This window comes from Hippoglossus hippoglossus, chromosome 16 (genome assembly GCF_009819705.1).
Source record: "Hippoglossus hippoglossus isolate fHipHip1 chromosome 16, fHipHip1.pri, whole genome shotgun sequence".
Lineage (NCBI taxonomy): Eukaryota > Metazoa > Chordata > Actinopteri > Pleuronectiformes > Pleuronectidae > Hippoglossus > Hippoglossus hippoglossus.
The window spans coordinates 20659468-20683295 of NC_047166.1; the positions used below are offsets into that span (position 1 = coordinate 20659468).

General features: G+C 38.8%; 1 protein-coding gene across 3 annotated transcripts in view; it reads right to left on the reverse strand.

Annotated features, from left to right (window-relative positions):
- ascc3 (activating signal cointegrator 1 complex subunit 3) overlaps window positions 1-23828 on the reverse strand; it is a 129936-nt gene that overhangs the window by 69109 nt on the left and 36999 nt on the right. For all 3 annotated transcript variants that reach the window (XM_034611351.1, XM_034611354.1, XM_034611352.1), the window contains exons 9-10: window positions 7176-7379; window positions 3879-4019 (exon numbers count right to left, since the gene is read on the reverse strand). In XM_034611351.1, the coding sequence (XP_034467242.1) occupies window positions 3879-4019; window positions 7176-7379 (345 nt within the window). The remainder of the gene's footprint in view (window positions 1-3878; window positions 4020-7175; window positions 7380-23828) is intronic.

Genomic DNA, 23828 nt, shown 5'->3' on the forward strand with positions numbered 1-23828 from the left:
TTTCATGTGAATTGGCTGAATTGACATTTGTTGTTATGACAACAAAAAAGTAGAAACCTGTGCAGACGACGTCACAAAACGAAATCCAACTTTTATTACAGTCGTGATATATAATATGACCACATGATTAACATTATATTATCTGTACTGTCTGTTTACTAAAAAATGTATTTGTATTTTGCACCATTGACCTCAATTGGAGTTGGAGTCTGTGCAGTAGCAATCAGGGGATGGAGCTGATACACGTTTGAAACCAACTTAAGCTTAAAACCAAACTTATCAGACACATGAACTGTGATAAGAACGACTTAATATGACAGAATCCATCTTTGAAGAAAAATGTATTTAATGTGTATTTTGACATATTAGCTTGATGTTAATGGGACATGGACCTACCTCCTCCAATAACATGACCTATACCTATGACCATTTTCTGACCGTTACCCGAGCCAGCCACCAGGGGGCGATCACACGGCTTTGGCTTCACTTTTGGGGGGCTTAATGTCATCCATCTTTATATAATGACTATGGTAGGCTGTGTCCTAATGTTTAGTGAAGTTTTTGTGCACTCACTGTTTCCCACAATACATCATGAAAAGTAGTGTACAACCAATGGTCACTAACCAAGCTATATATACCATCATGCATTGCGCTCGCAGCTGAGGGACGAGTGTAAGTGTAAAATAAACATTTAAAATATACTGTGGGATTTTCCACCGGTCAACGTTATTGCTGTTGTACATCATAACTACGACAATGATGTCATTACCAGCTCAGAGAGAATATGCAGAGTAGAGTCCGAAAGCGTTTCTTTCTTTTCCCGATTATCTCAAGTAGGGAGTAGTGAGTGCGTGGTTGATTTCAGACACAGCCGAGATGTCTCACTGTTTCTTCTTCTTCTTATTAGTGTTTATTGATGGTTTATAAAGTGCTGCCACCAAGTGGACAGGAGTCACGGAGACCAAGACAGTCAAGCGTGAAAGAGGGGTTTGAAGATGTATACCCCGCCCTAAACCTACAAAACCTGCAGGTAAAAATATAGCTAGGTTGTTAATGTTGCAAGTATTGCTCGAGTTTTGATCCTTCAGGAGTTGTGTCTGAACCCCAACTAAAGGGCATGATGAAAGAAAAAACACAGGAGATAACCAAGGTTACAGTGGGTGACATCACTCCGGCCTGTTCAGCGTGGAAAGCCTTTTCACACGACCACTCCCAGTCAAACGGAGGGATGAGAGAGAAAAAGTGAACAAGGTTAAGTGAAAGAGAGATAGAGGATTGCTGCAGAGCTGCAGTCGATCTGACTAATCATTCTCTTTGTGAAATGATTTCAAATGACCTGATAGAACTGCAACTTTAATACACCTTCACATTAGCTGGAATTGGCCTCATTTCATAGGAACCCACCACGCACGCACACACACACACACACACACACACACACACACACAACCCTTCCTTTTCTGTAGTCATAAGCCCCATAAGGCTTATAAACTTTAAGCTGTACGATCTGTGAAATCCAACTCTTTTGGATTTCACAGATATGCACGTTTCCCCGACCTTCTCAGTTTCATTGTTCAGTCTTTCCTGCTGGATCCACCATCCTCTACTTCACTCTCAGCTGGAGGAGCCCTGTTCTTTCACTAAGTGTGAGCTCAACCTACAGCTTTTCTTTGGCCTTAGTGTAAATAAATCCATTGTTTTTCTAAAACAGAAAAAAAACTCCCGCGCTGAGATGATGATGACAAATCAATTACATCTGCTGCTTGGCTCTCTAATACTTAAAAAAAACCCTGCTGAGAACTCTTGACAGGCAAATTAAACTCAACAGTTTAACATAAATGGCTCATTTTGTCAATGACAAAATTATTCTCATCACTTTTATTATATACACTTATATACAGAATCATGTGGGTTTATTTCACTTTGGCAATACGCAATATAATAGCTCATTAATGTTTTTGTAGACTGATCCATGTCCATCACCCTCCAGGTTTCTTATACTTGCTCCAATTCAACCCCCAACCTCAACCACATTCAACTTGTCTCGGTCTTCCGGGTAATTTATATAAATGACTCGTGACTAAATGTGCACATGTCTACATTAGGACTAAACATCTATAATTTATATTATGGGGTTTGGAATATTCTCAGGGTTTGGTTGAATATTTCAAACACTTACACAGCAGGGTGCCACAGAGAGATCGGTTTAGGAAATGAGTGGAATACATGTATTTTAAGGTTTTCCCAAAGACAACTGAATTATTGATTCTGTAATTACATTACAAATCAATGAACCTGCCTTATATCCATAATATTACATGGACCCATATAAATTTGGCCTTAAGGTACATGCCATTTGTTTGGATAAGGAAGCTGAGCACACAATAATAATAGCGAATATGGCAAATATGTGTAGAGACACAGAAAAAGAAAAACAGAAAAGGAAAAGGTTTCATGGGAAAACAGATGAGTCCCTGCACTGCACTATCTTGTTCAGTAATCTAACAGTGCAACACTGGAGAAATATCCTGATTAACTATCAACTGAAGATACAAAAACAGCAAGAAAGACCTTCTCCAAGATATCTGACAGCTGACCCTGTGTGACAGTGAGCAGTTATCATTAGAAAAGACAGCCCCTGGTTTATAGTTATCATCTGGACCGTATTGCAGTATTAAGAGAGTCACTCTATAGGTCCTGCCCCAGAATAAACTAGAGCAGCACAACTCAGCCTGATATGGAACTGCTGTGGTCAGCTAGAAAAACAAAACCTGCAAATGGTAAGATGACTTCATGAACGCAGCGAAGTGAAGATAAAGAAAACAAACTGATGCAGCATGAAGTGACTGAGCTTGGTGGACCTGTGTGTCCCCATTTGAATTTACTTTTTTTCTGGTTGTTAAATTAAAAAAAAAAAAAAAAAAGAGAACAGTTGAATTTAAGCATAAATTCAAAAACAAAGTTAAAGAATTAACTTTAAACATAACCACTAGCATGAGCAGTTGATGTTGACTATCCTGCACACAATTAGTTTCAATCAGAGTAAGAAGAAGAAGAGGCAGAAACGGAGAGTAGGACAGCTGACAAACACAATTTTTATAGCGGGTATAAGTTGACAAGTTGAAATATGTTTTCAACACCTATTTATATATATTTAAAATCATTATTATTTGGTATTTGTTATTGTATATATATATATATATATAAATTGTATTGTCAGTGATATAAGTGTGTGATTAGTGACCTTTGTATGGGCCCCACTGGGCTTTGGTCATCTGGGTTCATGGCGCGATCAAGTGAACAGAAAAGTAGAAGTGCAGACTTTTAACTAAACTGCTCCAATGATGCCCAGAAAATAAACTACACACCCTATTTTCAAACTGCTCTTTAAGTCAAAAACAACAAGGACCTAAGGCAACAATGAAGTCCCATAAAAGCAGCAGACAAACGACTGGAAAATGTATAGAGTGACATAAAACAGTGAGAGTAGGTGCATATAGAGTTATAGGGACACAAAGAAAACAACAAGCTTTCACTGATGAAAGCCAGAAAAAGAACAGCAGACCCTTCAGACCCTTTCATTATTTCTGATATATTTGAAAGCAACTGTAAATCCATGGTGGTTAACAATTCAAGTATACACTGTATCGAGTAAAGTTCCTCTTATAACTCATAATCAGCAGAATTGTGACTAATGCACTTTGCAGAACGTATGATGAAATAGCTTCTACTAAACTTAATTAACAATACATTCCACTTGGGGGTGCTAGAGAATGTACAAGTGTAGAAGAGGAGCAGCTTTGGCTGCCTTTGTTTGAACTTTTCTCTTGGTGTGCGTGTGTGCGTGCGTGCATGCGTGCGTGTGCGTGTGTGTGTACCTGTGTTCGAAGGATCTCTCCTTTGGTTAGCTGCATGTCTCCAGTGAGTTCTTTAACAGAGATGCCCAGTGGCTCCAATCGCTTACTGAAGTATTTAGTCATCTCCGCTGCCAAGGCCTTCATTGGAGCCACATATACAATCTACAGAGGGAGAGAGAGAGGGACATAGGAATAAATGGGGTAAACAGAGAGCGGTAGAGTGAGGTAGATGTTGCGAATGGGGCGGGGGTGGGGGGGTGTTGGTACTGGAAGGACACTGTAGTGATAAATGAGCAAACCGAGGGAGGATCATTTGTTCCCTGGCAACAGGCACAAATCACAATTTACTGAGAAATATGACGCCAGACACTTCCATGGGTAAAGTTTAATGGTGATGTATGAAAAGTCACTATGTCACTGGCTGGCACTGTGCGAGTGTGTGTGTGTGTGTGTGTGTGTGTGTGTTCATGAGAGAAAACAGTCTTTTATAGGTCTGAATTATTTATGCGAGCGAATAAGGATTTGACACTTTGGGTTTATTATCAAATATCTTTAGACTGAACTGTCAATAACAGAGTTTTTGTGCATTTATCGGAGATTGTATTTCCTATCGTTGTTGTATTTAAATGAATCTTCTCCTCTTGTTTTTCAAAATCAAGTATTCATGAAAAACTGCTGAAACAACACTTGTCTTGTGCAATCTACGTAAGACTTTCTCATTCATGTTTGTGTGGCCTTTTACAATGAGCGGTACTGTGTTTGTTTTCATACACAGTACAGCTGCACAGTACACACTTAGCCTACAATGAGCCTAAACCCACATTAGCAAAGCACTTTAAATATTTTGACAGCTGAGCGGCTCTGAATTAAAACCCCTAAAACCTAATTTCTCCATTAGGTTCTAAATATGTTGGATGGGTTCCTAAAAAACACAATACAATCTGCTGAAGAATAGTAAATATTATTTTCAGTTTTATTATTTTGTAATGCTCAGCAATGTAAAAAGGTAATTTTGCAATAGTTGCCACTTGTCACTATCCATCACATTTGACCAAACCGCACCCAGAGTCCAAATGAATGACTTCTAAGACTCAAGAATGTTATTGTCTTCAACGCTAAGTATTGATAATTTCATCGGGAATATTAAGTATTACAGAGATATATTCAGATAAAAAAAAAAAAAAATTTAAGTTAGAAAATACGGTGTAGATTCCACACAATTGTCCTTTGTAGAATTAGATATTGCAGCAAACCATATCGGTCAGGTTTACACAGCATCTCTTTATCTCGAGAACATCATACTGAAGTTAACGCAACTTAGCAGATCGTACAACAGCTTTCCAGATGTTAATTTCATGTATCACTCTGCTTACAGACATTCTAATAATCCTTGATTATTGATATGCTGCTGTTCCTCTGGGAGTTAATTACAGTAATGTCTATTAGATGTTAATGTGGTAAACAATTAGATCGTAAAAAAAACAAAGATGACCATTTTTCCAAAAACCACAATGGAGTTGAATAATGACTGGTCGTCGTCTGGCAAATAACAAGGTCTATGAACTGCTTTCAGACTTGACCGAGTCTCAGAAATGTGAATATCACACTTTCATTTCATTAAGACCGAGCTGAATTCAGTCATGAGCAGTTTTATGGATCCATCTGGCCAACTTAAGGGGCGCCCTACAGCATCAGCTGCTACCTGGGGCGTCGAACTGTTTTAAATCGTTATTTCAACGAGTCTCCAGTTAGACGTTCGTGGATTTTAATGCTGGACTCAGAATTCATTTTGTCTATTAATGGTTTCAAAGGTATTAAAAGAGAGATTAGAAGGGCGGGGAAAAATTAAACAACACACCGACCCTCGATTTCACCCTACGATATTCGGTTGCACTCTGAACGCCGGGGCAAAGAGGAGAATCAGGAACTTAAACCCGACTCAATCACCCTAAAACGTGACAAGAATGAAGCAAAGAATTTCATCATGACTTTCGACAAAAAAAATCATAAAGACCCATTTGAGAGAATCGGAGGGGCGCTGTGTTTGAGGAGTCAGGGAATCTACTTAGCAGAGTCGCATCTCTCAGAATATATATCTTAGTAGAATTATAGGCAGAATATTACTGGTTGCTTGGCAACAGTCCAGTGCAGAACTATTTGTATTGGTGATGCCAAATACGTGATTAAATAAACAAACAAATCTGTGTCGCTTAATGCTGTTAACTAAAAATGGCGCTTGTTGTATAAAAGCAACATCACGCTCGAGGTCATGCTTTTGTACTTGAATACGAGCACGACCGAATCAAAGCAGAGCTGGTTTTAAGAACAGAATGACCTTGATTGTGATGTTGCTTAAATAAATTAATTCAATTCACTCAGTGCTGACTCATGCTGTCGTGTCACTGAATGAAACTAGGGATGAGTACTGAAGTCCGGTTACAATTGGTACAAGTTCCCCAGTCTCCTTAAACTGTCCGGTCTGCTGTCTGTAACTGATCCTCATTCACTGACCACACATTTCTATTTTCCCAATGTTAAAGTAACTGTTTCCATACGAGAATATTCCACGGTTGATGGTGCTTCACACAGTTTAAATTCAATAGGCTACAGCAGAGAGGTCGAACTGTACTGAACAGCTATAACTAGAGCTAATGCTGTGAATCAGCTAAGGACATCCCTTACTGTAGGCAACAACTGGCTGCATCTAGTTTAGGTAGAACATTGTAGGTAGCAGGCAGGGAGGGGTGTTTTTTGTATGTATATCTGGTGTAGAGCTGTCAAAACAGTGCCAAATCAATTAAAAGGTGCATTGTTTATCATTTCACTCAGTAATTTAGTTTCCTTTTTAATGTTTAGCTTTTTTAGCAGATGCTTGAATACGTAACAATGCATAAAGCATAGTGCATCATAAATCTACAAAACAGCAAAAAATAATTCAGCTGCCACTGACTTAAAACTGTTAGATAGCTCCCGTTTAAACGGTGCCTGTAGTCTCAGCATCCAAGGATCAGATGTGAACCTCTGCATGGGGCGTGTGAATCTCAGCAAGGAGCACGCTTAATCTCCATGAGGCATGTTGAGAGACTCTGTGGTGGAGTACACTGGAATATTAAGCAGTTATCACAGACATTCTCTGGCTTCATACAGAAAATCTTTTAAATTCTGACTTTGATTTTATTTTGACAGCCAGACAGACATGTTTCAGTCAGTCTTCCTACGAGAAACCTATGTTATGTGATCGACCCGCATCACATCCACCATGGCAGTAATAACCAAGCCAACGCTCTGTGTGTTTTCATGTGTGTTTCACTGTTAGACCTTGAATTCGTCCTTCTTGATGACGCCGCCTGGCTGCAGGTGCTGGCGGATCTCGTGGAGAACAGTCAGCATGGCGATGTTGGTCTTGCCGGCGCCAGTTGGAGCGCAGATCAGAAGGTTTTCGTTGGTGTTATAGGCCGTCTCAAAGACAACGGACTGGATCCTGTTCAGACTCTTCATCCCCTTGAACACCAGCTGCCCGATCTGAGGGGGAAAATGAGGGAAGGACAGAATGAATAAGGGTTAACTCATCATTATCAAACTCATCGTAAAAAAATCTGCACGATTTCAATAAATGCATATCATGTGAAGTATCCTGTAAATATGTAAGGGTATTGGGGGGGTAATATATCTTGCCTATATTTTATGGATGATTTAGAATGACTATTTGAATACAAATGAAACAGAGAAAAGCTTAAAAATATATATTTTAATTTCATTTATAACAGTCATAAATGTATTCCTGTGTAATATATTTTAGGGCTACAACTAATGAATGAATACTTTCATGATCCTAGCACTTAAAGAAAATGAAAGTAAAATGATCATCAGTTCCAGGAGAGTATGATGTCATCCAACTTGTGTGTTCCCCCCCCCAAGATAAATATGTATTAGACAAAAAGTAAGAGAGTATAAAAATAGTAAATACGGCAATTTTTTTTTGAATCTGTTGCTTTCTTTTTCTTATTGACTCTAATTTCTAATTGCCTATCAGAATTTTTGCTCATAGCTTCACTGTTTATTGAATAGAATTTCTGCATTCATAAATAACAATTTGGACATGTCACTTGAACACTGCAACAGCATAACTCTAAGCTGTATCATAAACACGTTGCATCCATGTTTACTGTCCGGAGGCATTAATAATTCATCCACACTGAATAATTCTACAGGTGAAAGAGGAGAGTTATTCTTATTTCATGTGTTTAGGTGATTGATTAAAACTACAGGCCATCTACACTGCTCAAAAAAAGAACGTGATGCTGCCTGTAACATCATCCTGCATGACCAGTTTGGCGGTGGGTCAGTGATGGTCTAAGGAGGCATATCCTTGGAGTATCGTACAGACTTCAATGTCATAGCCAAAGGTACCCTGACTGCTGTTAGGTACCAGGAGGAAATCCTCAGAGCGATTGTCAGACCATACGCGGTGGGCCCTGGATGCCTCCTGGTGCAGGACAATGCGCCGACTCATCAGGTGCATGACCAGATGTTGTTGGGAGTGCATACAGGCACGCGGCGGCCATAGACACTACTGAGTCACATTATGAGTTGCCGTGATGAAATTAACTTAAGTTGGATCAGCCCGTGAGTTCAATTTTTTACCTTGATTTTCAGTGTGGTTTTGAACCCAGCTTTTGGTTTCCACTGACCATTGTTATGTCATTTTGTTCTCAACAAATTATCAGTGTTAATCAGTAAAGATTTTCAACCTGAATAATCGATTCATCAATAACTGATGTGTGATTAAGTGTTCCCTTAGTTTTTTTGAGCAGTGTATACGGGATATATTCACAATTTCCAATTAACTATGAAAATTATATGATTATATAATTATATTTATTGTCATATAACGGCATCAAAATAATTTAAATATGTTTGTCACCTCGTTTTTGGTTCATTTAATTAAAAGCTTCACTGCTGATGTTTTGCAATTGTAAATAATGAGGTCATTTCAAGATTTGGGGTCACAATAAAAAAAATCAGGCAGTGATCAGTGTTATCAGTTCCCCTCGGCAACTAGATTTGGGCCAATGTCAACCATTTAGTGCAGTTGTCCTACTAACTGGCAACTCTTTTTTCTCACACTGTGGAGTCTTCTGACATGACATACAGACAGGTGATCTGTTACAGTACATGACACTGAGCCTCCGTGTGTGAGGTGACTGCACCGGGAGTCGAGCACCAAAAAGCACGATGGAAGAGAAAATGTGTGTTGTGGGATCAGCTGTCACTCAAGCTGTCCTCCGTCTGCCTTCACTATGGCAACAGAGTGTGGATGATGGCCCTCAATCTCGTGCTGCCTCTGATAAGTAGAGAAATGGCCAACCACCCCCTTCAACACACACACACACACACACACACACACACACACACACACACACACACACACACACACACACACACACACACACACACACACACACACACACACACACACACACACACACACACACACACACACACACACACAGCTGAACAGGGTAATCATTCGGCCACCATGTAAAAATCTGATTGTATCTGTACATGTGATGGATGGAGAATGGTTAAAGAATGCAGGAATGTTAACTCTGAACATGATAATGAGCATCCTTTCTTCAAATGTAAAAAATAGTTCTTTATATATATATATATATTTCTAAAAACCTGCAATTTTACATAGGCACTAGCCGCTGTCATAACACCCTACTATACCTTCTTGTTAGGATGCCTCCTTCTGTTTGACCCCCGTGCTGTAAGGCCCTGATAATATCTCTAATTCAAATAGATTTTTAAATACAATACTGTTCAGTTCAATGTTCAGAGGACACAGTTACTGCAGCTCAGAGTGATCAGTGCTTTTGGAAACCGTACAGTAGTTCTTTATTTTTTGGGGCATTTCTGATGTAGCTGCAGACAGTAACAGTAAAAGGAACTGAAGCAGATAGTGCAACATGAAAGGTGTATTTCCATTTCATGTCTGGAAACTTTATTGATTTATGTTCATTCAAAATGCGAATGGACAAATACTGTCATGCAATTTTGTGTCTTAATTTGATAGCGTATAATCCTCACTAACTGAAATTAATTAAGCTCTAAAAAATGAGTGATACCTCCATTGAGAATAAATGTAGTTCCAGGTGTGTTCTCTACCTCCTCTATCTTCATCGTCTCTGCTTCCTCTGCGTTCTACCTTCCTCCTGCTGAGGTCGGTTCAGGATGCCTTAAGCTTAGACAGCAGTATTATTTATTCAAGGGTTCATTATAAGTATGTCATCACTTTCCTCTTTCCCTCGTTTCGCTCCAACACTCATAGAAAGAAATAATTAAACAGTGCATGTCAGGCGAGGATATGTGGGGTGCTGTTTGGAAGCTTGCCCCACAGCCCAGTAGGGAGGAATAGGTTATTAATGCATCAAAGAGCAACTTTATTAGTGTCCACTTAAGCTGGAAGGAGTGAAGGGAGACTGTGGTTTCAGCTTGGTGCTGCAAGGAGCCGGGGAGCGTCACATCAGCAACTGATGTATTTTCAGAAAGTATTTAGACACCTTTGATATGGGAGTTTTAGATTTGATTCTAACTAAATATAATAGATCATTTTTGTCTGTAGTCTCAATAACCTATAAGGAAAAAATGAAAACATTGCTAGAAAAAGGGTTAGAGTTAGCTATTTAGCCTCTGCAGTGGCTGGTTGTGCTCAGGTTCATCCTATTTACTCACATTTTACTTCAGATGTGCCTCAAACTTGACTGGAGTCCACCAGTGGCCAATTTAACTGTCTAGACAGTTTAGAAAGATAGACATGTCTATGCTGTAACAAAAACCAAGCAACACTGTATAGATCTTGGCAAGGATATGAAATCATTTATAAAGCCTTGATTGTTCCCAGGAGCACAATGGCATTAATAATTCTGGGATGGAGGAAGTTTGGACGACCATCCCAACAGCACTGTCAATCAGGCCTTCATGATAAAGTGGCTAGATTGGAGCTACTTTGGGTAAACAGTCCATAGCTGCTTTCAGATATGCACTGGACTCTGCAGTTCCACCTGATTTTCTCCGGAGGAGGTGAATGTGTGAATGCAAATGTCCAAGTGAGATGCTCCGCAGTTTCTACGGACTTTATCCGCCTGACTTCCTAGTATAATGTCGGTAGAAATCCAGCAGAAGTGGATGTGTGAACACAGCAGGGGATCCCCCACCAGATTCACAGCGAGCAAGTGAGGGGGTTGATGACACTTCTAACACGCCACAGATGCAAAAATGAAAAAAACAAAGAAAACAAGCATCTCTCTGAGAAAAAGGAGCCAAGAAAATACTGCAGTGGCTCTGACTGATCTTCGGTGTCAAAGCCAATACTCAAAACCCCATAGACCACGGACGGGCAACCTTCAATTTTTACAACGTTTTTGAAAGGCCATATTTAAATATTGCACACTAGTCACACTAACGTCTGTGATGTGTTGGCTGAAATGTTTCTTTCTGTTGGGGTATCTGATGTCAGATGGTGGTGATGATGACCCTTCTTGCAGCTGGTTTTAGCCAAAACAACAGCAGCACCAGGTGAGAGCACAAGGCTGTTCCCTGCTCAGGTGACCAAAACTGGTAGACTTACCCAAGACCTAGTGCGGTTTCTACAAATTACAGGTCTGGGCTTAGTTTGTAAATTAGGAAGTTAGGTTTTTTCACATTGCTAACCTTTCTAATATTTTCACTTTGTCATTATTGGAAGAATTACAAATTTTACATTTAAATCTAGGACACAGTGAAGTGCAAATAATGTGAAGGAATACTTTCTGAGGCAAAGCACATGCGATAGTTGCCTGTGTGTGTTGCATAAAGACTGCCGATTACCCACTGCCAGCTACAACAGCAACAAACCATTTATGAAATCGCATAAATGTTTTTTGTCAATACAATGTTGCCTACATTTGCATGTGAGCTGTTGATGGGCATCTGCAAACCCTGCTTAGCCAACAGCTCAATTGAGCAAATGGAAACAGATGATTACAGCTTTCTACTTTTTTCAAAATATTATCTGACGGAATGCATCACTCAGAAATAATTTCTTAATACGATTACAACAACTGATTAGGTAATTGTTGACTGAGGTAGTTTTTTTTACTTTCAGGGCTCCAGGCTTGCAAGCACTAACTTCCATTTCTGGAGAGGATCTGCATATTATGTCTGTACTGCTCTCACCTTTGCAGAAAATAAAGCAAACAAATGATTGATTTGGTTAAAAGGGAAATTAAGTCATATTCTCAAATGCCACAGAAGAGCATCAGAAAGCTCCAGAAGAGCTTGGAAGAATTTCCCCTTGGAGAAAAACAGATCAAGGTTGTTCCTTCTCTCCAATACGATCACAAGTGGACAGCTGTAAGTTAACACCTGGCATTAGAATGTGTTTACATGTCTATTATGTGTCTCAATTGTCCACTTGTAAGTACCCACATTATACAAACAAATACATACTTTTTGGCAAGGACCAAATTATGTTGTTTCTAGTCATAGCGATGATGTGTCTGTTGTCAAAGAGTGGGGGTTAGGGCTGATATTTTGGTGGTGGCCAATTATAAAATAATAATTTGGCATTGAGGTGTGAAAATGCTTTGGGTTCATTTGGGACATCAGCTGAGTAGGCAGTAACTCATAAAAAAAATGTCTAATGGAAAAATAATAAAAAGCAAAGAAAAAAAGCATTGAAAAGGTTGGAACAAATGTCACATGGAATCAATAAAAATGAACAGACTGAGGAAAACAGAGTAATGGAGAAACCTAGCTTAAAGTAATAATACAGTTTATGTGCAGATCATACGATGAACCTGGTGATAAGTAAAAGATTGATTCTATGCCCTCTATTCTGAACAATAAAAGTCAAGTTAAATGATGCACCTAAACTTGGACAAGCCCTCCCAAAACCGTTTTCCATTGTCTGGATTTGTTTGGTTTTGTTGTTGTTTTTTCTCTAATGAAGCTACAGTTGATCAAAACTACACATACAGCACTATCGCTGTACCTTCACTTCTTTCATGGGTAAACAAGTAAAGTTAAAGAACGGATGGCACCGAAGCAGATTCTCTTCATCGTGACTGCAGGGCTTCTTCGATGGTGATTTCACTCTCCTTCTGTCTACAAAATTATTCCCCCCTAGGCCGAGTCCACTGAGCTCATACTTATACATATTCATTCTAGAATTATGGGCGACTGAGCTACACCCTATTTTGTGAGGCTTCTGCACACTCATTCCGTGTCTCTGTGGTGACCAGAGAGCCACAATAATCACTTGAGCGGCTGGCCCTCGTTTTGATTTATCGACTTTGTCTGTTTGTGACGAAAAGCCAGTGTCCCCACACTACTTTAACATGTTAATTCATGCAAATGTATGCCTGCCCCAGTGTTCACCTTGAGGTAAAGCACACATGTTGTAAACAGAAAGTTGCCATCATTTAATGATCTTTAGAAATCTTCAGTGTTTTTTTATTCTCTCCTTAAAACCTCTCTGGCTTTATTGTTATGTTAATGTATGCACACACGTCTTCCAATTGGAGATCCAGCTGTGCCTGCCAAGCCTCGTCTGTGGTGTGTGATGTCTGTTACTGTACTACAATGGGCATTATGCAGCTGTTAACGTATAGGACAAACTGCTTTGCCGAAACCACGCTCATCAAGAGTATCAGCTGCCAGGGAACCTCCAGGTAAAACTGTGCTAATTCCGTCCAGGCTTCCACTAACCCCAAGGTGCTCTCCCTATGTGATGGAAGGAAGTGGGGCCTATTATTTTCAGTTTTTTTTATAAAAGTAGGGACTTCATCAGCATGTGTTTTGAATATTCAAACTGATGCAAATCAAACAAGAAACTAACAGCAAAATCAAGGTAATTATCAGAGTCGAAAAATACCATTTGCGTCAGTTACTCTTTTAATGAATTCGCATGTCCTTCACTGTTTCTCACCATTTTTTTACGAATAGAAACAGATCATTAGTGGCATTGCACTTAAAGCTTTTTAACAATGTCCACTGGCAGCAGAAAACAATATTTTCCCCCTAAGAACATTACTACACACACCAAATGAATCACTGCTATCCTGGAATCAGGGCACATGAATACAAAGTATAAATGCTTGAAACCTGTCTTGTTAGTTTATATCCAATTTTCTTATTGATGTGGTAATACCGCCATTTTCCAAACGTCTTGAAATGCATTGGTGAGTTTAATGTCTATAACAACCTTATATTAAATAAATATTTTGTCCGTTTTTGTTATTTGAGAGCAAACATTAGAGAGTAGGGCTGTAACAATTCTAAAGCTAGATAGAAAACTCAATACACTCACAAACCTGTATGTAGATACAGGACAACAGAACTGTGTTACCCAAGCCCCAACCTGCTGCCACCATTGCCTGCAACTTTTCGAACTCTCCTTATTTCAAAACTAATTTTTCATTTCACAATCAAATATTAATGGATCTAATAACTCCAGAAATTTCTGTCTGTCTGTGGCTTACAAATTTCAAGAACCGTTAATCTTATCACCTTCACACTTGGTGTGTGTGTATTGTCAAGGGCAAGAGGAAGGCTCAATATGGATTGAACAGGCGACCAGCACTCTGTAGCAGCGGCTGGGAAACATCGACGTAAGTGAAGTTGTGAATCACAGCAACGACAACGGATCGTCTAGTTCAGGGTTCTTTGTACTGAGTCGAGCTTTGCCTAATTTTACATAAACAGGTGAACAGCTCTTTGTGCAGCAGTGGTAGCTTCAGGGTTTGACTACTGAGTACAGCAGCATATCCTTACTTGCTCCTGATCGACTACAGCAGGTCACTTTTTACATTTTTATTTTTTTAAAGTGGATTGGTTTTTTATGTGGTTGAATATCTAAATTGCATGAACTGAAATATGTTGATAGTGCTACAGAGATGAGCATGTACCCCCGCAAATATCGCAGCATAATCACTATCATTGTTTTTTTTGTGGGGGGTGAAATACAAAAAGTAACCACTCCCAATAAAACTAATAAACTAACCAACTACAATATCATTTTTTTTCTTTTGGGAATTTTGTTCAGCCTTATAGCCGTCCTTGCAGTCCTTGACAATGAGTATCAATACACTGGATTCATCTGAAACAACCACATTCATATCTCAAGCTGTTATGCTGTTTAACAATCAACTTAAACCACATCCGTCAGTGACCATTAAATCATACAAAGAGAGGGCAGATTGTGAGCATGGAAATCAAACTGACCTCAGGCAAAGATGCTAAGTCAAACGAAGATGACATGAGTTGAGAAGATTTTATGAAACAGAAATTCAGAGAAAACAATTCCAGAGCCAACAGGCACATTGCTCCTCTTTTCCCCAGATACAGGACTTTGTGTTTAAAGCTTTATGTAAAATCAAAACCACCAAAACAAAACCTTGACCAACTATTACTACTATCTTGCCGCTTTATTCAAAATCAATTTCAATGCATTGAACCAAATGTATCCCCAGCATTTAAAACATGAAAGCTCAGCTGGCTAATATGTGACCATACACGTCTGTGGTCAACCTTTCAGGAGCAGGGTTAAATAGTTCATAATATGAGCAGCTGTTTGACTCTGGGGTGGAACCAGTCTCTATCACCCACGTGGCTGCAGCAGGACTCTGTCATGCTACACAGGAGTTTTGGGACTATGAAGATACTTTGGCAATGAACAATCTCTGGCTCTACATGAGAAGACAAATTAATATTTCTGCATCATGGCATGCATAGAGTGAGCGAGTGTAAGCAGTCTTTCTCAGCAGTACATAGTGTGTGCATAAGGTGCCCATCTTGGACCAACCCTGAGTGGGATGGAAACTGACAGGCTCATTAACACAGCAGATACACAGCCTACGGCCATATGGGCAAACTGGGAGGATAGGGAATATCCCGCCAATCCACCAGCCACTAAAACACACTAATTGGACCCACATAGATTGCACTAATGAATCAACAGCAATAACTAAATACCAGTGTTGTACATATCATCAGCCTCTATTCGTAGGTGTAAAAGTGATACAGAGTTAGCCAGTCTGTGTATATACTAGAAGCAACCACTATTAATTGTATTTATTTTTTGTGGTGGCTGCTATTTTGTATTATTGTGTGTTTACTGTAAGAGTCACTATACAGACTCCTAAACTAATTAAATTCCTCTGTGCATCAGTAATGGGAAGCTAAGAGATATAATTGTTGTCATTTTCATGCCATCCTTTAATTACTTTCTGGTTCCATTTCATTCCATTTGAATTGACAGCCTGATCAACTTTTAATTGCTAGTTTTTGCAAACAGCTTATCATCCAGCTCCAAGCCTGCATGCAGAGCACTAGATGACCTGGCCAAACACACACCCACAAACAGACTAACAAACGCACACACACACTGTAAATCCCAGGGCCAATCCATGTGCACACTGAGCGCACACACACTCACAAACACACACACACACACATACATACATACACCCATACCTTCCTTACCAGATGCACAGTGGAGTTTGACAAAGTGAGCTGCGGATGCAGCAAACAGGAGGCCTATTCATTTTCAACTGAAGCAGCAGGGAGAAAGGGGGAGAGGGCACAAAGAAGGGGGAGGCGGAGCTGGGAGTAAAATGGAGATAGCAAAAAGTGAGGTAATCCATCACTCCTTCCATAAGCACCTGCTGAGGAAGCAATGAAAGCCCTATGAGCCCCCAAACCTTGAACACACAGGGGACCGCCCACCCTGCATCTCACTCCCGACAGCAACAACATACCCCTATTTATTCATATTTTAATTAAAGAGACATTAATAATGACTAAAATCACATTATGGTCCATTGAAAATAATAAAATATAATTGTTGATTGTCAATAAACTCCAGGCCTGTACATGTGCCACATGTTTACGCCACTGGTTTTCTTTAATTTGCCAAAAAATATGTTTGTAGTGTACTTTACATTATTGGATGCCTACATTTTTCTTAAATATTAAAACTAAAGTGCTTGGATAATAAATATCTCCAAGACTAAAAAATTATATCTTGCAATGAAAAAAATAAAATAATAAAACAGGTGCTTGAAAATTCAATGTGTTCTTCTTCGAGTCACGCCCCACCCCTCAACAACATTTCATGGAAATTCATTTGGTAGTTCTTGAGTAATCCTGCTGACAAAAAAGCAGCAGTGAAATTATAATGTCCTTGGCAGACTTAATAACAGCACAAGATTCAGAGGCAACATCATTTTTTATAAATGACACATAGTTGTCCCCTTCTGCACTAATGACAAACTTCCATTGAGTGACATCATACATAATTGTCCCTATTAGTTCAGGTATCTCACTGACAGGACAAAGTGTTTCGTATCTTTGCATCATGGTGGTCCTGCCTCTGAACTTTTAAAATGATAATACAGTCAAGTTTCTTTCTAAACAAATAAAAAATGGTTTAGCAAATCTAGTTCAGAAACAATCACATGGTAGCAGATATATTATGCAGCAACCAAGAGTTTAATTTTGTACTTGCCATCTTGTGTACTAACACCTTAATGAACAACAGCTAATTAAGCCATTGTTAGTGTAATATATACCTATAATCATGGCTCTAACTTATTAAACTAAATACTCAAATCAGATTTCAGGAAAAAAAAGCGAATCGTTTTTTCAGGCTTAATGTTTGATTCTAAAACTTAGCTTGTTCCTGGTTAAAAATAGTATTTAATTAGTCCTACATGGATTTTTTGATATATTCAACATATAAGTAAATTTCAAAGTCCACTTTTTACATGATTCAAAAGACTCCAGTCTTGCATGAATTTAGTCAATGGCCCCATGTCTCACCTAAGAACTAAATTGGGAGCTCAGGGAGTCGCCGTTCATATCATGAATATGATATTTATAAAATCAATTGTTGGAATAAATACAATAGGGACATTTTTCAATTCAATTTTATTTGTTTAGCGCCAAATCATAATATACCTAATCTCAAGGCACTTTACATATAAGATCAAGAGCCTAAAAAACTGTTCCCATAATGAGCAAGCACTTTGGCATTTTTGAAATCTTATAATACATTCAAATGTTGTGTTTTAGAGGAATAAAATTATTCAGCCTAAAACATCTGATCATCCCACAGGTCATTAAATAGTCATTTCACTTGTTTGGAAAGATTGATTTGAATCTGAATACAAACACTGGTAACTAATCTTACTGCAGGTCCACAAATTACTGCTGCAAGACAGCAGACTTTTATCAAATTCTGATTAGTTAGATTTTCTTTATATAATTTAATCTTAATATTAAAGTAATAGGATTCCATCAGTTAAGGACTTTGATATTAGTTTTCTATGGGATAAAACCTAAAATTACGTATAGTGACCAATGAAAAATCCCTACATAGATTTTGCCACTTGAAAAACAATTTGAAAGGCCCATGGTAAAACATAAGTTTTCCAATTAAAGGGTTGTACAATTAGTAGGTTCAATCACAACTAATCAGTAACATTGTCTTAAAAAGACAGGACTACTTGCAGCTTATAGTGGATTGATATAATGATGGCAGACTTAGACAACTCTTTTCTGCAGCTCATGCTCAAACCAACAATGTGAGTGACCAACCTCATTTTAAGACCAACACGCCCATGGATGCACAGTTGGGCACAAGTTGCTAATTGCTATTCAAACAAAGTAGACGCTGGATGATAAAATGCAAACTACGTTGGTCTGAAACTAGTAAAGACACTTGAGTCCTGCTCAACACTGCTTGGTGCCACTTTGGACCTGGTGAAAGATACGGCTGAATAAGTCTAATTTAATTATAGACTGAAAGAAATACAATACACAAAAGATGACGTATTTTTGTGCCATTTGATATTGCTGCCACTTATCAGAGCAGATTTTAAAAGCCTTGAACCATTGAATCCTTCAAAGAGGCCTTGAAGACTCATGGCTTAATCGAAGCAAACACACAGAGCCACATGTGTGTGCTGTGGGGGAACCACATCAAAACTGGATTAGGAAATGCAATCAAGGTGGATTAATTATGGATGGAGGGCTGTTCAGTTCTGCCTCATCTGTGCAAACGTGTGCTCAAACACTAGCTACTTCCTGCACAGGAAAGGAGAGGGTAAGCTATCAACAGACAGGAGAATCAAAGGCTGGTGAGTGGGAGTGGTGATGGCAGACAAATTCAGAACGACAACAGCACCAGGCCTGCACAACTGTTACCATCAGGTGAGAAAGTATTACGCCTGCTGCACTCTACAGGATTTTCAACTCTTTACCAATTTTTAAAAATGTGGGACGCCACAGAGACATAATGACAGATTTACCAGATTTTGGAATTTCACAGAAACTCACGAGATTGTTCTTCTTCAGTTTTTCATGACGGTTGGCGAACAACCTTTAGGTGCATAACAAATAATAATTACGCACAGGAGTGTGGAAAACACATGTGATTGAACATGACTTCAGGAGAAGAACAAACATGGCGGGGGACCAATGTTGTGTTTTTTATCTAGCAGCAAACACACTACAGAAAAATAAACAATGGATGAAAACAGGGCTAAGAATGCACAATTGGCTCATCATTTTTGCAGTGCAAGCTGGAGGCGAGTTGGAAATGTATTGTTTTTAGTTGCAACTGAACAAGTACACAACATCTGGTTGGTGACGCTTCCCGGTCAGCTCTCTCATTGATATTTACGAAAATCGGCTCAGACAGAAACCTGCTATAGCCAAACATGTTTGATAGTCACGATTCAAGATTGAGGAGGCTTCAACTCAATCTGTAGCATTTAGATTATATTTATAAACCCCTCACACTTCAGGATTATTTGGGCAAATAATAGGTACCAACTGACCTCCAGTCAGGAACACCCCCACGATTGTCGGAAGGGGCAAATCAGGTCTAACTTCATTATCCAGTAGACCTTCATTTGCCACCTCTCACTGCATCTTTATCACATGCTTGAGAACATCAACCTATCTAATTTGTATGGATGAGTAAGACAAAAAGGGTTCCAAAAAGTGATGGGTAACACTTTAAATGATTATTTTATGATCATAAAAAAGGCTGCAGTCCATCCTGGCTCAAGCATTGCATTCTCTGACTGTAGCCTTTGTTTATCTCAACTGTAGAGACCTTTATTTGAAACAATTATATCTCAGCTTAATCTCAACACTGCTATCAAAACCTTGACAGCAGCTCAAGGGGTTTATGCCTTTTGATTCCTGGTGAACAATCGATGTCAAACAGCTTGAGGAAGTGTTCATAGTGGCTAAACACACTTACAATTTGGCAAAGTAGAAAATAAACAGCATTTTATATGGACCGTAACACACAGAATCAACAAGTTACAACAAGAGCAGCCCAGGCAACAAGGGCACAGATAATTAAATTGTCATTCAGTAGGCTCTTTATTATGTACATCTTTTTTAATTTACTTGTTAATCCAGATATCTAATGAGCCAATCATGTTACAAAGAGTCAATTGAGTGCATTTACATCATATCTACATTTACTCATCTAATCCAAAGCAACTAATAAAAGACAACACTAAATCTCCAGGACAGCAGGAGTAGAGTTACTTTGAAGTGCTACATCTGTTCAATAAAAGAAAGTGTTGGAGATGAGGTAGAGAAGTGTAACTAAAGTGCTAGTTAGGCAGGTTAGGGTGTTTCAGTTGTTAGGAGAGGAGGTGTTCTCAGTAAACATGAGTCTCCAAGAGCTTCTTGGATATACAGAGGGATACCCCTGCTCTGATAACAATTGGTAGCTCATTTCACCATCAAGAAACCAAAAATGAGAATAGTCTAGACCAGAGGTCTTCAACAGGGGGTCCGCGGAGGTACTGGAGGGGGGTCGCGGAATTTTTGGTTGATTAGATAATTTTTTATATTTTTTTAATTTAAATTTGTTTTTTCCAACCAATTTTTTTCCCACAAATTAAAATGTCTTTAAATACACATTAACATGAATCCAACATAATGTAGTGAACGGATAAATGGAGGCAGAAGACGTTATCTTTCAGTCAGCAATGCACACATTCAGCGACACACAATAATAAAAACATATATGAACCTGTGTATTATTTGAATAGCTTAGTATTGAATGCACAATAACAGGGTAGCTATGTTTATACATGGCACTAGGCCAAGTTTAATATAAAACACTATTTTATACAATATATATAGTAGGGGGTCCCTGCTCCATCTCTCCATCAGTTTGGGGGTCCTTGGCCTGAAAAACGTTGAAGACCCCTGGTCTAGACTGTGACTGCCTTGTGTGCAGGGGTGACAGTGCCAGACCATCGACCTTGGAGGAAAGGAGTAGCAGTGAAAGAGCGAAAGACTAACAGATATATACAGACACGGTTCTTGTTCAGACTCATCAGAATGGTAGAATGGTGGAGGAAATTTGATCTCTCCAACTGTTGCGCATGAAAATTGCCGGAGATCAGCAGTGTCTATATGTGTTTTTATGTATCTCAGTTATTCTCCGCTCTTTCACTGCTACTCCGTGCTACTCATTGAACAGTGCGAAACAAAAAACATGTCAGACGAGTTGCAGTTCTTGAGGCAAAAACCTTGTTAATGAGGAAGGTCAGAGATGAATTTCACAATAATTCATTACAAATGTTGATTGAAATTTTTTTAAATAAAATTATTCTGCCATAAATGTTGAGTAGCATTGCCATTGATCGCAAAAAGTAAAAGAAGCTGAAAAAAAACATCAATGTTTCAGCAGCTGAATCGTGAGTATGACATGACACTCTTGTTTCATATTGTTGAAATATTATTTATTATGTTTAATTCACCGGAAAAGCCTTTTTTAGTACAGGTAATCTCACCTCCCTCGATGTTTTACCAGTCTTTTATGAGGGATCCTCCTTTAGTAATCTGTGCTAGCTATTAATTACTGCCATTATTTGATGACTAAAAAAGTGTTGCACTTTGCACAAATTACAGTTTTTTTCACCGTAACTGTCTGAATGAGGAAATCCTTCAATAAGAAAGTTTTAAGTGCCAAGCAGTAGAAAGATATACAGAAGAAATTGGGAGGGAAGAGCCACTCATTACTTATGTCTTTTAACCCACCCACGCTCAACTATGGCTCTCCTGTAGCAGCTGAAGAGCAAAGCTTTCTGTGTTCCTTAATCCTTTCCCTCTACAGACCCTTTCCCTGAGGGAACCGTTATTTCTAAGAAAACGCATTAGCAGCTTGACCGGATTCCTATCAATTACTAGTTTGCTTGTGTGTGCTGTCAACGCTTCTCTCTATATTTGAGTGTGTGTCCATTCTGCGGTTAGTATTATGAGGCACATCAGCAATGTACAGTGTATGTTTCTGTACAGGTTTTGGTCAATCAGTGCTAAAGAGTGGCAACTTCTCTCACTCACAACACACTAAATAACATTTATTCAGATAAATTAGGAAGGCTTTTACCACAGTGCTAAGTGTGAGGCACCTAGACCCTGATTCATTAGTTAAAGAGCATTCTAATAAATTCCCCATTTTTAATGTTTTACAGAGCTATTAAAGATGCAGAGTCTTGTGCAGACTTGTCTCCCATTACAGCTTTCAATAAATGACAATCTGCACACAGTGTGAACTGGAAGGGGGGTGGGGGCCTCAGACTTTTCAGCCTGCCTTTCAAAGCCTTCCTAATAGCACATAAAGACTTATTAGGCATTGTGCGTCGGCACTTACGAGTAGTGAGGCACTTTGTTCCAGAGTTGCCCAGGCTTAAGGTAATGAATAGAGCCACTGCTTGACTGAGGCTCTCACATTGCTCAGCAGAAGACGCTGCATATCAATCTATATCAGTTACACAGGGTGTTTCAAAGATTTAGGGAAAACTACTGGTGAGCTCTGGAGAAACTGCAGGAGACCAAAAGAGATAAGTCTTTCAGAAAGTAACAGGAGACAGAGATGGAGCCCTGGAGAATGTGTGTAGGTTTAAGTCTTTGCAGAAGCTAGACCAGGAATTCAGTAATGCCTGAATACTGTTTATTCCTATATTTATCTCAAAGATTTCTGCGATTTTTAACTCACTCTTGATCCTGGATTGCCAAAATGTCGGCTTCTTAGAGTCCCAATGTGAGGGATATGAGGTGTAATTGTTTAACAATTTAATAATTATGGATGACAGTTTTTTTTGTGTTTTAAAATGTTGCTATTGTTGAATGTCTAATTTTGGATGTGCCAGTCTGCCTCAAAGCCTCAACAGAAAAAAACACATGTGAATAATGATGAAACATCATCAACCACTATATAGACAATGACAGAACAGGTATGGTCTCTGCTTCAACTAAGAAATAATATTTAATGTACAAAAAGGTTTTCTGCAAACAGAAAATTATTTCATCTTTCCAAAGGTCACTTGTTCCAATGACATATAGAAGGTTTGGTTTAGCAGAATCTCATTTAAAACTGGGGTGGTTAACTTGGGCTCTCAGTAATAAATTGATTATAGGGGGAAAATTTGAATTTATTGTTTGCAAATTAAGGTCAAGCACAACATTATTTTAGCTGATGATGTCTCTGCATGGAAGGGAGATCTTTTCCAACTGTACAAATCACATTACTTGCAGTATAATTTTTTTTTAACTGTCAGAGTAAATATAAAATGTCAAAAATTTGAATGTTGTGTCTTAATATTGAGGAAATAAATATATTAATTTGGTCCATTCAAAGAATTTTGAAACGGAGCAAGACTTATCTGTAAAAACGAGATGCTGTCATTCGCCATTGTAAAAGTTTCACTGGTGAAATGTGAAACCCAGTTTCATATCAATGTTTTTTTTTAAGCCCATCATGTGAAATGGCTGCTGTAAAGCTCTGATCCCGGCTGTGCTCACGACATGCAGCCTCGCTCCACCTCTGCAGTTTAGCAATTAATACTAAATCTGTTGAGTCTCTGAACTGCACCAAACTATGAAACA